This window comes from Chenopodium album, chromosome 9, assembly GCF_948465745.1.
Source record: "Chenopodium album chromosome 9, dcCheAlbu1.1, whole genome shotgun sequence".
Lineage (NCBI taxonomy): Eukaryota > Viridiplantae > Streptophyta > Magnoliopsida > Caryophyllales > Amaranthaceae > Chenopodium > Chenopodium album.
Window position 1 is genome coordinate 71,704,390 of NC_137842.1, and position 17,917 is coordinate 71,722,306.

The 17,917-nt window shown below is 35.1% G+C and overlaps 1 protein-coding gene and 1 long non-coding RNA gene across 2 annotated transcripts; both read left to right on the forward strand.

The window, feature by feature from the left end:
* The first annotated feature begins 1,366 nt into the window (after positions 1 to 1,366).
* On the forward strand, positions 1,367 to 4,688 carry LOC145560477 (uncharacterized). Its single transcript, XR_014093153.1, has 2 exons — positions 1,367 to 1,793; positions 4,208 to 4,688. It is a non-coding gene; the product is annotated as an uncharacterized LOC145560477 (long non-coding RNA).
* Positions 4,689 to 5,479: 791 nt separating this feature from the next.
* LOC145560478 (beta-ureidopropionase-like) lies at positions 5,480 to 8,972 on the forward strand. The gene is made up of 6 exons (XM_081621733.1): positions 5,480 to 5,798; positions 6,177 to 6,284; positions 6,954 to 7,142; positions 7,444 to 7,671; positions 7,748 to 7,972; positions 8,456 to 8,972. The coding sequence occupies exons 1-6, from the start codon at positions 5,643 to 5,645 to the stop codon at positions 8,822 to 8,824; spliced, it is 1,275 nt and encodes a 424-aa protein (XP_081477859.1). The 5' UTR covers positions 5,480 to 5,642; the 3' UTR covers positions 8,825 to 8,972.
* The last annotated feature ends 8,945 nt before the right edge of the window (positions 8,973 to 17,917 follow it).

Here is a 17,917-nt window from a genome sequence, read left to right on the forward strand (position 1 = left end):
TCAAGTAAGATCCCCGCCCCACTGGAGTGAGGATGGGTCTCGGTTTGGCGGGAGTGGTGGGGCAGGGATGGGGATAAAAACCATACCCGTCATGGGTGATGGGGCGGGGGTGGATTTTAAGTTGTATTCACCCCATCCTCGCCCCACTTCGTACCCACCTCATACCCACTAACCCACATCTATATATCTTTAAAAGCAAAATTACATACTTTTATACTATTTTATAAAATAACTAGATGTAACCCGTGCGATGCACAGTTTGTTTGAATTTTTTAAAATAATTTTTTTATACATATATTTATGATCTAAAATTTGTTATATGTTTAGATAAAATTCCTAACATCAAAAGATAATATTTTATATTTAATTAATTTAAATTGGAAAATCTTATTCGCCAATTTTGCTTACGTGGCATTTGAATTATTTAATTGTAAAAGATTTTAATAATCTCCTATTTAATTGGTTACTACTAAAATTTATAATCCTATATGGCACACTAAGAAAATTAGATCCTATGTGCTCTCTAAAAACTCGGGAAAAAACTCCCCTTTATATATATATAATATATATTAGATTACGTGAAACATAATTTTAATTATAATATTTGTACAACACTTGTATTATAAACAAAAATGTATGTAATATTAAGAATGTTTTATTTCTATTATAATCCGTATTAATTATGTAGGATTATGTATTTTAGAGACGGAGATTAGGTGGATCTTGGGTGGGGATTAGGCGGGTCTTTAGTGGGGATGGATATCCAAGTGGGGGAAGGGCGGGAATGGTTTTGGAGTTGTACCCACTGGGGCGGATATGGGGATGAATATTGGACCCGTCGCGGGGATGGGGATGGGAAGACCAACATCCGCCCCATCTCGCCCCATTGACATCCCTAAACCTAACCCCATTGAACGCTATTAAACCTAACTAAGACAACCAAATTTACACGTTCTTACCTTAAAGTATCCCTAGTGGGGGGTTTGATATCACAAAACTCATAGTTGTGATATGCAAACTTTTCCTATTGTAGTAAACCTTGTGCACGAGTAATTGCGAACTCCCTTCATATTTTATTACTTACGCCACTTTCATTTTAGGGGTGTATTTTATTACTTGTTCCACTTTTCATATCTAATTATTTGATAAAGTTTTCCGTATGTAGATAAGATTAAAGTTTAATCCAGTCAACAACTAGGGCCTGTTCTCTAACGTTGAAATTCAGTTTAGTTTAGTTCAGTTCAGCTCAGTTCAATTCAGTTCAGCCCAATTTCCTTCTCTTATAAAATATTCAATTCAGTTCACTTCAGCTTAGTGATTTGATATGTTACAATTTACAAAAATAAAATAAAATAATTATACGAAGTAATTAATAAAGTAAACACAAAAATGAACTAGCGCAGCTTATACGGACCGTGTGATATTCGTCTACTCAAGAACTCGCACTCTAATACCCTCAAAAACCCTAATTTTCAGTTTCAAAATCAAGACGACGCATATCATATGAATCAATTTTTCCCCAATTTTTCAAAAATTGAATTAGATTGAAGGAGAGGGAAGAAGAAATGTGGAGGAGGGTTTGGAGCAGCAGCAATGGAGGAGGAGAAATTGGGGGAGGTAGCTCAATGATGATGCAATGCGTGAGATATATGTCGAAGAAACGAGCTGAAAATCTGAGGAAGATAAACCCTAAAGTTCCCTACTCTGAAGCTACCTCCATTGCTCAAAATCTCTTCAATTTGATCCAGAATCGTGGCCCTGTCACCATTGGCAGTGCTTGGACTAACGCACAGGTTCATCTTCTTTTTTATCGCGCTCCAAATTCCCTTTTTTTTTTTTTTTTTTTTTTTTTTTTTTTTTTTTTTTTTTTGATATGTATTGATGTTATTTGCTAGTTTGTTTGATAAATTTGATGAATTGTGTTCAGATTTGTGTTTAGTTAGTTGTTTAATGTGTGCTGCACTTGTGAATTTTTGTGGGTGTTTGAAGCTATAATTTTTGGATAATCTTGGTATGAATTGAAATGTTGGATTGTACTGAACTATACTTTGTGTATAAATTATAATGCCGTTAATTTGTAATCATGCAATGATTGTCCAATTGTTCTGTCATTTAGAACGAGGGTTTAAGGGTTTGATTTGGGTGTGAGTTTGAGTGTGGATCAAGAATTCAAGTGTCTCGAGTTTGAATTTATACATTACATGGGATGATACTTGGTAAAAGGTGGCTAAAATAGTTTACATGGGGGGTTAGGATTTTAGGAAGTTGAATGTTATTGGGTTAGGATTTGGGAAGCTAATTGTGATTAAAAGCTTCCCAACTAGTTTAAATGGGCTACTCTAGATTGTTAGATTATAACATGACATTTAAGATGGCACATCCACAAGGAATATTTGATGTGGATTGTGGCAGCGATTGAGTGTCTTATCTAATGTCCTTTGTGCCCGTGGTTACTGGGGGCTCACTGATTTGTCAATATGATAAAAATCAAAACTTCAAAAGGTGTGACTTTTAACTTTATTGGCGTTGCCCTGTCAAATCTATCAATAATATCAATAATATTTATGAACCAATGTGCATTTAAAACCTTGGTCTACCTGTTCTTGTAGCAAATTCAATGAATTGTAGTTCTCTCCTTTCCTACATAAAATAGGTATGGTGTTCCTTGGCTTTAGCTATTATGCTTCGTGGTGAGTGACATACATAGAGAATGCATAAGTGTATTTACCAATACTTCCATATGAAGTTGTCATAAGGGTAGCACTTTACTATAAATGTACCGTCTTTGGGAATCATAATTCAGATTCCCTCTTAGCCTAAAAAAACCCTTGGAATAAACTGTTTCATGTGAAGCTCTTCCAAGATCGTCTCATTTTCCTTTCAATGTTATCATGTCATAGTTTTAAGGAAAAGAAAATTGACTGTAATATACTCCTTAATATTTCATCTACTAGAGGAAATAGAGCATTAAAAGTGGAGTAACCCTGTTTAAAAAGCAAGACATTTAGAGTGGAGCATAGGAAGAAGCATTGCAACGAAGTATAATCTAACAAGTATCCACCTATTCTTTTTCATCCTGTTAATTTAGGAATGGGAGCCAGACAGCCTATATATATATATATATATATATATATATATATATATATCATGAACTATCTTGCTTTACTTTGTCTCTACTTCCAGGATTTTGGACATAGAAATGATAATAAGAAGTAAGTCAAATGCCATGCAATTCAGCCTATAATCAGTCAAGCTTTAAGGCATCTTTCTTCTTACAACAAATAAAGCAAAATGGTTCTTGGTATAGTTTGTTTCCAATAAAAAAAAATCTTGAGGGGGTTTAAAGAATTAAAGGTATGGACTATGGAGATCTCTGCATTGTAGTCTAGTTCTTCCCAATTACTTCATGTTTAGACTAAAAATACAGGAAACAATTTTGTGATCACTATATAATCCAAAAGCCGACCCCACTTATGGGATTAAGGCTTTGATTGATTGATATATAATCCAAAACTTTTCGTAGCTATAATTTCTGTATACAGTTTAGGACAAAATGTGACATTATCTACTAGGTGACCATGAGACTATATTAAGCTTTAAGTACATGGACCTTATGTTACAAATTTCAAGCTATAATTCCCATGGCCTTTTGGGATTCCAAGGCATGGTAGAACTTTCTCTGGTTTGCTGTCGTAACCTTTGTCCAAGGCATGCTAGGCTTGGCGAAAGCATGCATGCTTATAATTGGATTTGAAGCTAAATTATGTTGTTTCCAGCTCTATAATTTTGCTCAATTTTTTTTATACTGATATTTGCCCACTTGTTCGTGAATTCCATTTGTTCCTCTATGCTTCTTCTTTGTTCATTTCTGTCTCTCCCATTTCCTCTTGCTCCCTCCCCATATTTGCAATGATATTTTTTTTCTCTCTGTTGGATCAATGTCATTTCTCAAATACATGATGAGGATTGATATGAAATGTAGGGGTAAAAACTTAAAGCAGTTGTGTATATATTCCTGAAAGGGCTTGTGTCTCATGCTTTTTAAGTTGAATGATGGATCTGATTAGTGCTTATGCTATTTTATATATATATATATATATATATATATATATATATATATATTGTAGTAGTGGTATCATGAATAGCTAGGTAGTAAGTGTGCTCTGTGTAGGCTCCGTTTTTCTAATGGTAAAATTTGCTACTGTAGGAAGCTGGTATCAGTGGAATCGCTAGCAAAACACACATGAAGATACTACTGAAATGGATGAGAGGCAAGAGGATGCTGAAGCAGGTTTGCCAGCAGATAGGTTCAAACAAGAAGTTTCTGCTATGCACGCCTCAAGATTCTGAAGCTGTGCAAGCAGCCTCGACACCTAGAGTGAAGCTGCGAACCCAAAAATCTGCGAAATTAAGGAAAAAACGCAAGTGATATGCCCTGTCGCAGATTACCTTTCCCTCATAAAATAATCTGGTCTCATGATTAGGCTTTCCCTCTGATAAATCATGTTATGATTGTTTTCCTCCTCGTTGATCTAAACTTAGATGAATTAGAATGATATTTCTCTTCTTTCTCTTTCTGAACATATTACGTTACAGTAGCAGCTGCAATCGATGTTTTAGCAGGCTGTTCTGCATCCTAGGGATGTGATTTTCAGAACTCATCAAAGTTCCTGTTTGAGAGTGCTTTCGATTTTATGCTCTGCCATTTTACTATTGTTATATTGGAGAGTTCACATAGCATTAAGAGGGTTGACATTATCATTAAAAGAGTAGTGAAGAGTTGGCTAACATAGCATTAAGAGGGTTGACATATGATAATCAACTCATTTGCTTTTATGTGGAAGCAAACTTATACTACGTATTTGTAAAGTTGTATGAGTTATCAACAAAAGAATTTGGATATTGATAGAGGAGTAGATTAACAAAACTCTCAAGCCCTAATCTGTTTCCAAATAAGTTGTTGTAAGGTACCTAAGGGTCAATTTAAAACTAAAAAGAATTCTAATAAGGTGATTAAAGTCTGATAAGTTGGAATAAGTTCAATTTATAAGTTGTGCATATAATATACCCTAAAACAATACAATCAAAATACTAAAATCAGTACTTGTAGTTGCTTTGTAAATATACTCGTACTTTATACTTCGTACTTATATTACAAAGTTACCGGTATGTAAATTAAGATGGACTTCCTCACAGAAAGCTATATAATTCAGCAAATAATCAAGGACTATGCTTCATCGTGAGTTTTGCTTGATTAATTTTGTATTTTACTTTTTTATAATGCTTATTATAGATGCCGTATGGGCTTTCAAATAATAATATTTTATGTTTCTCTTTTAAAAAAATTAAAAATAAAAATAAAATTAAACTGGACTTAAATGAGTCAAACGGCTCAAACCCCATTGTTTGAGCATACTAATAATCCAGTTATTTATTTCAATAACCACCAAAAGATTCTTATTGATAATAAATGATGATTCAATAAGTACAAATAAATAAATATATAAAATAAATAAAATAAAAATAAAAGTGACTACAAAAGAGAAAGTTTTCCCAACTCGAAAAGTTTGATCAATCATCAATTCATCATCTCATCTAATCCTGATTCCAATCATATTACCAACCTAGAAGAGAGAGATAAAATGGAAGATAAAAGCATAATTGAAAATGGAGATAGAGAAAATGATCAACAAGAAAACCCAACAAAGGGGGTTATTTCTACTCCAAATGGTTCAATTTCTGGGTTTGAATCCCTTCATCACCTCCTTAGTTCCTCTCTTCCTGCTCCCATCTTCCAGGTTTCTTTTTCAATTTCTTGTTCTCATTTTTACTTAAGCTATTATTTTGAAACCCGCAAATTCTTGTATCAGACGGTCTAAAAGACACACGGGTTTGTTATTTTAATAACGACCCGTGGAAAGAACTTTATGAAACGGAGGTAGAGGTGACATAAAACAAAGTTGAACAAAATACTTAAAAGGTTACAACTTTTTATTTGATGATTGATATTGACAAGGGTTTGTATATCGGGGAGCAACAAATATTATGAATTATGATGAGTAGTAATATGGATTAGTAATGAAAATCGATGTTTATTCTATAGTTGTAATTTGCTGCAGTATAATATGTATATATCTTGATTTAATTTGTGCAATTGTGATGGGTTAAATGGACAGGAAGTAAGCAGGTTGATTTATGGGTTGAACTCTGGAAAATCACTTGATCCTGTAACACTTCCAGCTGCAGCTACCAATTTGTCCAATGACCACGATTTCGATCTTCAGGTTCGGGTCTTGGCTAGCTTCTTTTGTCTCCATTGTTGAATTGATGAATTTGTGCTATCGTAGTTTCATGAATTTGTTACACTTGTAAGAAATGCAACAGAAAAAATAATTTTTTGTTGTTTTGGATCATGAAAGTCTTGGATTGGTGAAGAATATTATGTTAGGCTCCTTTTAAGTGGTTTTATGATCAAAGTACAAACTTTGTACCAAAATTAACTTGATGCTTGATCTTTTGCTGTCTTTGGAAGTGTTTTTTTAGGCAATACATTTTTGATAAAAGTATAATCAATGTGATCATGCTATTTTTTAGCAAATTTATGGATACTACTATCAAATTTTGACCACAAGTTGTCAAAGAGGAAGCGAATTTCAGGATGGAGTAGCTATGAAATGAGCCTTTGTAGGCATCTTAACACTCCCATAACGTGTGGCGATGATGGCACTCTTTGTCTGAAAGACCTTTACTATCCATTTGTGGTTTCTGTTCCTCCTGGTGTCTGTGTATTCTCCTTGTCAATTTGTCATCCTCTTTCGCATTTCAGCCTGCAGAGCCCTCGTGGCCTGTATAGTTGTATAATTTACTGAAGCTTAAATTGAATTACAACTAGATGTGCTAACTCTGTGTTTTAGAAGTAAGAATTTTTTTTCAATGCTCACTTAATTTTACAGGCATACTGCTTTCAAGCTCAAAAGGAATCTCTAAGAGAGCCTCGAATTGTACGAGTGGGTCTTATTCAGAATTCTATCGCCCTGCCCACAACAGAACCATTTTTAGACCAAAGAAGGGCCATCTTTCAGAAATTGAAGCCCATCATTGAGGCTGCAGGTGCTTCGGGAGTCAACATATTATGCCTTCAGGTAACAAAATACTTCGTACTTAAATTGCTCAGTTGGTATGAAGTTTTTGTATGCTAATAGATTGATAATAAAGTATGTTTGCAAGCTTACATGGAATGCTTCATGTGAACAAGTGTTGATGAATTATGCAATGGTGACTCATACCAACTTCAGTAGTTCAGTTGATAGTATGATTGAAAACAAATTTTGATGTAATCATAAAACAAATTATCTTATACGAAACAAGATGTAAGAGCTTCAAAATTACTATTGTGGATTTTAAAGTAAAATACATTCTAAGTAACTCATGCATGCTGTACAGGAAGCATGGACTATGCCATTTGCCTTTTGTACTCGAGAGAAAAGTTGGTGTGAATTTGCAGAGCCTGTCAATGGGGAGTCGACACAATTTTTGCAAGATCTTGCTAGGAAGTACAACATGGTCATTGTAAGTCCCATTCTAGAGAGGGATGTTGTACATGGAGAGACTATATGGAACACCGCTGTTATAATTGGAAATCAGGGTAACATTATAGGCGTTCATAGAAAGGTAATTCAGTATGGTCTGATCAATTTTCGTTATGAAATTCTCTCAGCATGGTCATAATCATGTTTGTGTTTGGCAGAACCATATTCCTAGGGTTGGGGACTTCAATGAGAGCACGTATTATATGGAAGGAAACACTGGACACCCTGTTTTTGAGACAGCATTTGGCAAAATTGCCATTAACATATGTTATGGTAGGCATCATCCTTTAAATTGGATGGCTTTTGGCTTGAATGGAGCAGAGATAGTATTTAACCCGTCTGCTACTGTTGGTGAGCTCAGTGAACCTATGTGGCCAATTGAGGTATCTATCTAGTATCATCCCTATCTTACTTCTTTTTTTCAACAATTCCATAGTAACTAGTTTAAAAGTATCGTCTCATTTTGAACAAGGTTGCTGACCTGTATACATTTAGGGTTCTCCGACCATCATATATATGTACATGCATCACACCTCCTAGCAACCGAGGGAGACACTTTTATGTGGTCTCAGTTCATCAACAAACAGTCTAATCCTTTTATAATTGGTACATTGGATGAGTTACTTGATTTGTTGATTTGTTTTGGATGGTTTTGGTGGTAAATTCTTGTAGTATTAGTATCGCTTAGGATTAACCTAGCCAGTGTGCCACCCCTCAGATTGAAAGCTGCATTTACAAAATTGACAGCAATTCCTTCACATCCTAAAACAGTTTTGAGAGACTATTTATGGGATCTGGCAACTTCAATTCAGTAACATATTCCACTTTGTGTGATTTATTATGGTTTATGATGAATTTTTGTACAGGCACGTAATGCTGCAATAGCAAATAATTATTTTGTTGGCTCAATAAATCGTGTTGGAACTGAGACCTTTCCGAATGCATTCACCTCTGGAGATGGAAAGCCACAGCACAAGGATTTCGGTCATTTCTATGGTTCTAGTCATTTTTCTGCTCCAGATGCTTCTTGCAGTCCATTCCTCTCTCGTTACAGAGATGGTTTGATGGTTGCAGATATGGATTTAAACCTCTGTAGGCAGATCAAAGATAAGTGGGGATTCAGAATGACTGCAAGGTATGAGCTTTATGCTGAGATGCTCGCTCGTTATATAAAGCCAGATTTTCAGCCTCAGATAGTCTCTGATCCATTGCTAGATAAGAAGAATCCGGCTTAACTCTTTCAGTCTCGAACATACAGTACTTCTTCCATTTCAGATTTTTTTTTCAGATGTTAAAATACGAATCTACCAAGTTTGCACGTTTGAAATGGCACAGATATTAAAAGGCAAATTTGTAATAATAATAAAAAAAATTGGTCTCCAAGTTTATATAATTTCAAAGCATTTCCTTTGAAGAATGAATTCCTTTGAAGAATGAATAATAAGTACTTAGGTATATACTATCACTGTTTCACGATAAATGAAACGTTTTGACTTAATTTGTGTAATATGTTGCTATAGTGTCTGCTTTTTATCATATTTGTAACAATCGGGTATTTAATAAAACAAATACCCTTTTCTAACTGAACGCAAATTTTAAGGTCATCCTGGTGCTAGGTGCACAACGTATATACTTTTGAACATTTAGCAAAAAAAATTGAACAATTGCAAGTTTTGAACATGTAGTATATTAAAAGGTTTTTTTTTTTTTTTTTTTTTTTTTCTTTTTGTGTTTTTTTTAAACACCATATTTAAAAAACACGAAATTGTATTATAAATCAAAAGTATAATGAAATATTTTAGGTAAGGAATGAGTTAATGAGATAGTGTAACTAAAAAAAAGAGCATGTTGAAGAGGAAAAAATATTTGGTGTATGTTTCAGTAGTATTACTAGTTTAGGTCCCGTGCAATGCACGAAAAGCTATTTTAATCGGTTAAAACAACATACAACCACACAACTCTCATCATTTTTAAGTGCATCATATCACCTTGTCCGCACACATGCCAATATACAGTTATGCCCATTAATATATTTTAAATTCATACTCGTAAATAAATTACATAAAAATAAAATTAAAAAAATCCGGCTAATCCATTAACATGTGGCCGAAACCTCCCAAATTTCTCAAAAAACGTGGATATTAGCCTTTAATTTTGGAATTTTTGACTTTTTTTCGCCCGGAAATAAAAATTGGCGAAATGTCTACTATGGTCCCTAATACCCTCAAGGAGTCCAATTGGCTGGGTGGAAACACCCAATTTGCCTTTAAACGACCAATTTACCGATTCAATACTTGCACCGATTTCATTAATTCAAACCTACCACGAACATTTATGACAACATATAATGATCGTATATGGATCCAAAAGGCATAATATGACCCCGAGATGTATCCCCTAAAATCTCAATGCTTTTCGACACAGGGCCCCAAAACATTCGAAATTTCTCAAAAAGCGTGGATATTAGCCTTCAATTTTGGAATTTTTTTACTTTTTTCGCCCGGATATAAAAATTGCCGAAATGTTTACCGTGGTACAAAATACCTTTCGGGAGTCCAATTAGGTGTGTGGAACCAACCAATTTGCCTTTAAACGACCAATTTACCGATTTACAACTTGCACCGATTTCATTAATTCAAGCCTACCACAAACATTTATGACAACACATAATTATCATATATGGTTCCAAATGGCATTAATTGACCCCGCAATATATCTCCTATAATTTCAATACTTTTCGACACCGGGCCCCGAAACCTCCAAAATTTCTCAAAAAGCGTAGATATTAGCCTTCAATTTTGGAATTTTTTGACTTTTTTTTCGCCCGGAAATAAAAATTGCCGTAATGTTTACCATGGTTTCAATACACTCCGAGAGTCCAATTGGGTGGGTTGAACCATCCAATTTGCCTTTAAACAGTCAATTTATCGGTTTACAACTTGCACCGATTTCATTAGCTCAAGCCTACCACGAACATTTATGACAACATATAATGACCATTTATGATTCCAAATGACATTATATGACCCCGAGATGTATCCCCTAAGATCTTATTTCTATTCGACACCGGACCCCAAAAACTTCAAAATTTCTAAAAAACATGGATATTAGCCTTCAATTTTGGAATTTTTTAATTTTTTCGATCGGAAATAAAAATTGCCGAAATGCTTACCATGGTCCCTTATACCCTCTGGGAATCCAATTGGTTGGTAGAACCATCCAATTTGCCTTTAAACGGACAATTTACCGATTTACAACTTGCACCAATTTCATTAATTAAAGCTTACCATGAAAATTTATGACAACATATAATGATCATATATGGTTCCAAACGGCATTATATGACTCCGAGATGTATCCCTTAAAATATCAAGCCCTTTCAACACTAGATCCCGAAACCTCCAAAATTTCTCAAAAAGCGTGGATATTAGCCTTCAATTTTGGAATTTTTTTACTTTTATTCGTCCGGAAATAAAAATTGGCGAAATGTTTACCATGGTCCCTAATACTCTCTGGGAGTCCAATTGGGTGGGTAAAACAATCCAATTTGCCTTTAAACGGCCAATTTACCAATTTACAACTTGCACCGATTTCATTAATTCAAGCCTACCACGAACATTTATGACAATGATGTGTCTATTTTATATTGTATTTTACCCCCGTCCCTTGGTCATAATTAGTAGTGTTTTTGGCTCTTTAGAGCCACTTTTATTACCAATTGGTGTTTTCTAGTGTTTTCGTAGATTTGGTTGACTTTTGCAGGGATTTATGCTTTTGGAGTATTTTCCCGAGATATTTTGGAGCAATCACGAGCACTGGAGAAGCACGACCAGATTTTATAGCCCAGGGCCGGTTGGAGCCATCGAACCGGTGATTAAGGGCTCGGTAGAGGTGATACCGGGGCGTTTGGACCGAGTATTCAAGACCCAAAGAGGAAACCTAGATTGGCCCGAAGAATTGGAGCCCAATCGAAGTCCAAATATTGGCCCAAATGATCCGCCCGGCCAAAAAGGCTGGCGCCCGGAGGCGCGCCCGGCCGGGCGGGAGAAGCGCCCGGTGACGCGCCCGGCCGGGCGCGAGTTAGCTATTAAAGATAAAAAGGCGCGCCCGATCGGGCGGTGCCTCGCCCGATCGGGCGCGTGTTTATTTAGGAGACGATTAGAGTCGTATTAATTTGTTTTAGTTTAGGATTTTTGTACGGAGTATAAATACTCCTCCGTAATACGTTTTTAGGTCGTCTCTTCTTTTGGGGAGATCTTCTTCTCTCTTCTTCTCCTATTCCCTTATCTCCTCTCTTTTAGACTTTCTCTCTCTACTTAGTTTTCTCTCTCTAAACTCTCTCCCTAAACTTTTGTTCTTATTTCTTTGATCAATTCCAGATTTATTTTGGTGACGATTTCTTTTCCCTTAATCTTAGTTATTTATTTTATTCCTTTGATCATGATTTATTTTATTGCTTTGTTTAGTTTATATCTAATTATGTGTGAGTAGTTTAATTTCTAGGGTTTATGGGGATCTAATAAATAATATGAAGGGGTAAATTATTGTTGTTGATTATCAATGCTAGATTGATTTCCTATTGATTGATTTAATGCTCTGTGACTAGATTAGGCCTATCTTTTATGCATGAGTTTGACAATATTGATTCAAGAATCGAGAGATGAGAATTAATGTTTAAGTCTAGTTTCAATAGGCAAGTTAATTTATAAATGGTTAAGTCAAGATTCGAGAGATGAGATTTAATACCGATAAATTAATTGTGTGATTGTAATAAGTAGCGAGAGCCCTTTACAATCTGATTAATTGATGCATTGATGATTGACTATTATTGATTGTTGGTATTACATGATGATTTCTTATTGGATTGTTTTAATGTTTTACAATTGCGGCTTGTAAAAGTATAGCAATATTAAATTGATGAATCGAGCAGATGTTAATTTGATATTAAAGACTATTTTCAATAAGAACTTAGATCTAGTAAATTGCGAGAGCCTGTTAGGTCTATGTTGGTTAATAAATTGCGAGAGCCTGTTAATCATGTTATTTGTGCAATGTCAATGATTGATTACCCTATTTTACCCCGCAATATTATTTATTGGTGAACCTATGCCCTAGATCCTTTTATATATTATTTTCTCCCTTTTCCTACTCTTTTTAGTTTAGTTTCATATTCAACTTTTAATATTGGTTACTTAAATAATTTAGATTATAATATTTAATTAGGAGTAAAAAGACTTGTTTCCCTGTGGAGATCGACCCTACTTCCCTATCTACTTTAGTTAGTGAATTAGGTAATTATTTTTGATTAGGGGATACGACTTTACCTTGTCAAAATTTGGCGCCGTTGCCGGGGAAACGGTTTTATTTTTATTTCTAGTTATTATTAGAGTCTAGATTATTTTTAATTTATTATTATTATTATTTTTTAATTTTTAATTTTTTTTTATGAGTTGAAAATATCCATGCTTATGTCACTACAAGAATTATATAATTTTTATGCAGCACCTAACTACTGTAGTTGTCAACGTCTTTGTCATGAAAATCCTGAATGCCCTTATAGTGAGTTTTTTGTGCGTGCTCCGGATGATTTTAGAGTCTTTCCATATACATATGATCATATTCGGAAACGATTAGTTGCTAATGAAAGTTATTGGAAGGCTCTTGATGAAAAAGTCTATGGACACTATAATAATATGAATGTTATTGAGGATGAAGAACCATCGGTTATAGAATTTGTGGTTGAAAAATCATTGGTTGACGAATCGGTGATTGAAAAATCATTAGTTGTAGAAACGGTGGTTGATAATTCCTTTGTTGATGATGAGGTTATTTGTGAGGGTAAAATTTTAAAGTCATTATTGGATGATAAAGACAATGACTACCTCCATGTTCGTTCTATTAATTCTAAATTTTTAGCGGAGGAAGTAGAAGGTTGTGGTATATTTTCATCTCCCTCTTTTCATTTTTCTTTCTACCTTGAGTTCTCTTTATGTACTCCTAACTTTTTCTTTATAGGGATAAATGTGCTTGCTATTAAGCCCTATATAGTGCTTAATGAAATGTTTGCAGGAGCGTTTGATAAGTTACTCAAGGCATTGAATTCTTCCGATTGAGAGAAGGAGTATGGTCGAGCGGGACCTTGATAAACTAGCGCTTTGCGGGAGGCAACCCGTATTTTGTTGATTTTTATTTAGTTTTTTTTTTTTAATTATTTATTTGTTTGTGTGTTTTCTTTTTGTTTTGTTTTAGAGAGGTAGAGGAGAGTATATCTTATATTTGTGGGAGTGTGATTTTGTGCACAGATACTAGAAAAGTTGAGAAAAGATCGAAGGGCTAAAGGAATCCCGGGCCAATTAGCAGCAGCAAGCTGCCCCGTCAAATCAGTAGCACGGGCCCGATCGGGCAGAGCTCGCCCGATCGGGCGCGCGTACGCGTCAGCAAACTACGTTAACTTCGACAGGCCATAACTTTTGCGTTTCTTATCCGATTTTTGTGTGTGACCTGTCGTTGGAAAGCTCTTCAAGTCTAGTTTCCAATGCAATTAGAATCACTGTATTATCATTTATACATCAAAAGTTATGATCAGAATAATGCACCTGACTCAAATTTGAACTTTTTCCCACTAACACTTTGTTTCTTTCTTGCCCAATTTTGTTCCAAAGAGATGCATTGCAATCCTCGAGGCTTTGGTGACATTGATGTGGTGATGATGAAGAGTAGTCACCTTGACTACTAGCTTCCCTTTAAGACAATGAGGACATTGTCTGATTTAGCTTGGGGGGAGGTTCTCGTGTTCGTATGGTACATCTTTCACTCTCTCTTTTCTCTTTTTATTTTTATTTTTATTTTTCTTAGTATAGATTTTATTACTTTCTTAGGTTAGTTTTGTTCCAATGAATTGTAAATCATGCTTCCCTATGCCCCTTACTTGAGAAAAGTTGTTTTGATCCTTAGTAATTGATGATAGGCATTGTGGATTAGTTGATCATGATATGATGTTTGATTGCCTTGAAACCTTTACATGCGTCAATTTTGTCCAACTATTTGTGAATATAGTGCTTGACTAGTTGATTTGGCAAGGATTGTGTGATAGTTCCATAGTTCCTGGTATGTCAATGAATTTGAGTATTGGTTTGCTACTATTAGTAATATTTATATGATTCATTATTATGCACATTGTGGAGGACGAAGGCATTTGTTCTTTTAGGTAACCTTCAGATATTGTAGATACATTTGTTCCCTTCTTGCTACCCATGTTGTTGCCTTGACTTTTTATTGTTTATTAGCCACATTACAAGCCTATTTTGCCCCGTTGGTTACTAGTCCCAAGCTTGGCTTGGGGGAGCTATTAGTGAGTGAGGTGAGGGAGTTTGTAGTGTGCTATTTATTTGCACAATTTGGGTGGGATTTTGAGAAGTAGTTTTGTTGATTGTTCATGTTTATTTTTGATGAGTTTGAGAGTTATATTTTCTTGAAAAAAATAAAGCATGATATTATGAAAAAAAAAAAGAGAAGTTCAAAGGAAAAAAAAATGTGAAAAAATATGCGAACTTCAAAAGAAAAAAATGTTCAAATGTTCTAGTTGGAGGTTTGTAAAGAATAATTTTGAGCCTCAATGGAAAAATTTCAAGTTGGGAAAATAAAGTTTGTTTATTCACTCTATTACTCCATTATTATATCTTATGAGTGAAATTGTAAGAGTTGGGTTTATTTATTATGATTGGAGTATATTTGGTTGATGTTAGAGTTGGTTATGTAGGAGATGTTGATCATTACTTATTTTTGATCATGAGTTTTATTAGGATATTGCTCCCTTAAGCATAGCTTTTCTCTCACGTATTTCCAAATTTATCCTACCCTTTACCTTAGCCTTACATTACAAGCTTTAAAGACTTTCCGACCTTTGTGCATAGAACTGTATGAATGTGAAAGTGTTGCTTATCAATGCAAGTTATGATTTGGCATATTTCGAGTCGACTAGTAGGATTGAGCGTTCATTGTTTTTATACACACGAGAGTGTGAGTTGGGAGGGCATTGTTCATATTAAAGGGGTGGTTGGAGAGCGATCGAGTACATCTTTTACTCGCCACATAAATGAGAGTCGAGTGTGTGAGCACTAGTCTTGAATTCTATATGCTCTTGTGGTTTGCTCTGTTTGACAATTGTTAGGGAAGAAAGGTAATTGGATGGATTTGATTGGTTGACTTTGAAGCATGTTTATTTGATTTACCCTGGATCGTTTGTGCTTGATTTTTACTTTTTGGGGTGAAGCATATTTATTGATTCATTGATGAGATCTTTGCTTAGGGACAAGCAAAGGTTTGGCTTGGGGGAGTTTGATGTGTCTATTTTATATTGTATTTTACCCCCGTCCCTTGGTCATAATTAGTAGTGTTTTTGGCTCTTTAGAGCCACTTTTATTACCAATTGGTGTTTTCTAGTGTTTTCGTAGATTTGGTTGACTTTTGCAGGGATTTATGCTTTTGGAGTATTTTCCCGAGATATTTTGGAGCAATCACGAGCACTGGAGAAGCACGACCAGATTTTATAGCCCAGGGCCGGTTGGAGCCATCGAACCGGTGATTAAGGGCTCGGTAGAGGTGATACCGGGGCGTTTGGACCGAGTATTCAAGACCCAAAGAGGAAACCTAGATTGGCCCGAAGAATTGGAGCCCAATCGAAGTCCAAATATTGGCCCAAATGATCCGCCCGGCCAAAAAGGCTGGCGCCCGGAGGCGCGCCCGGCCGGGCGGGAGAAGCGCCCGGTGACGCGCCCGGCCGGGCGCGAGTTAGCTATTAAAGATAAAAAGGCGCGCCCGATCGGGCGGTGCCTCGCCCGATCGGGCGCGTGTTTATTTAGGAGACGATTAGAGTCGTATTAATTTGTTTTAGTTTAGGATTTTTGTACGGAGTATAAATACTCCTCCGTAATACGTTTTTAGGTCGTCTCTTCTTTTGGGGAGATCTTCTTCTCTCTTCTTCTCCTATTCCCTTATCTCCTCTCTTTTAGACTTTCTCTCTCTACTTAGTTTTCTCTCTCTAAACTCTCTCCCTAAACTTTTGTTCTTATTTCTTTGATCAATTCCAGATTTATTTTGGTGACGATTTCTTTTCCCTTAATCTTAGTTATTTATTTTATTCCTTTGATCATGATTTATTTTATTGCTTTGTTTAGTTTATATCTAATTATGTGTGAGTAGTTTAATTTCTAGGGTTTATGGGGATCTAATAAATAATATGAAGGGGTAAATTATTGTTGTTGATTATCAATGCTAGATTGATTTCCTATTGATTGATTTAATGCTCTGTGACTAGATTAGGCCTATCTTTTATGCATGAGTTTGACAATATTGATTCAAGAATCGAGAGATGAGAATTAATGTTTAAGTCTAGTTTCAATAGGCAAGTTAATTTATAAATGGTTAAGTCAAGATTCGAGAGATGAGATTTAATACCGATAAATTAATTGTGTGATTGTAATAAGTAGCGAGAGCCCTTTACAATCTGATTAATTGATGCATTGATGATTGACTATTATTGATTGTTGGTATTACATGATGATTTCTTATTGGATTGTTTTAATGTTTTACAATTGCGGCTTGTAAAAGTATAGCAATATTAAATTGATGAATCGAGCAGATGTTAATTTGATATTAAAGACTATTTTCAATAAGAACTTAGATCTAGTAAATTGCGAGAGCCTGTTAGGTCTATGTTGGTTAATAAATTGCGAGAGCCTGTTAATCATGTTATTTGTGCAATGTCAATGATTGATTACCCTATTTTACCCCGCAATATTATTTATTGGTGAACCTATGCCCTAGATCCTTTTATATATTATTTTCTCCCTTTTCCTACTCTTTTTAGTTTAGTTTCATATTCAACTTTTAATATTGGTTACTTAAATAATTTAGATTATAATATTTAATTAGGAGTAAAAAGACTTGTTTCCCTGTGGAGATCGACCCTACTTCCCTATCTACTTTAGTTAGTGAATTAGGTAATTATTTTTGATTAGGGGATACGACTTTACCCTGTCACATATAATGATCATATATGGTTCGAAACGGCATTATATGACCCCGAGATGTATCCCCCAAAATTTTAATACTTTTCTACACCGGGCCCCGAAACCTCCAAAATTTCTCAAAAAGCGTGGATATTAGCCTTCAATTTTGGAATTTTTTGACTTTTTTTTGCCCGAAAAAAAAATACTGAAATGTTAACTGTGGTCCCTAATACCCTCCGGGAGTCCAATTGGGTGTGTGGAACCAACCAATTTTCCTTTAAACGGCCAATTTACCGATTTACAACTTGCACCGATTTC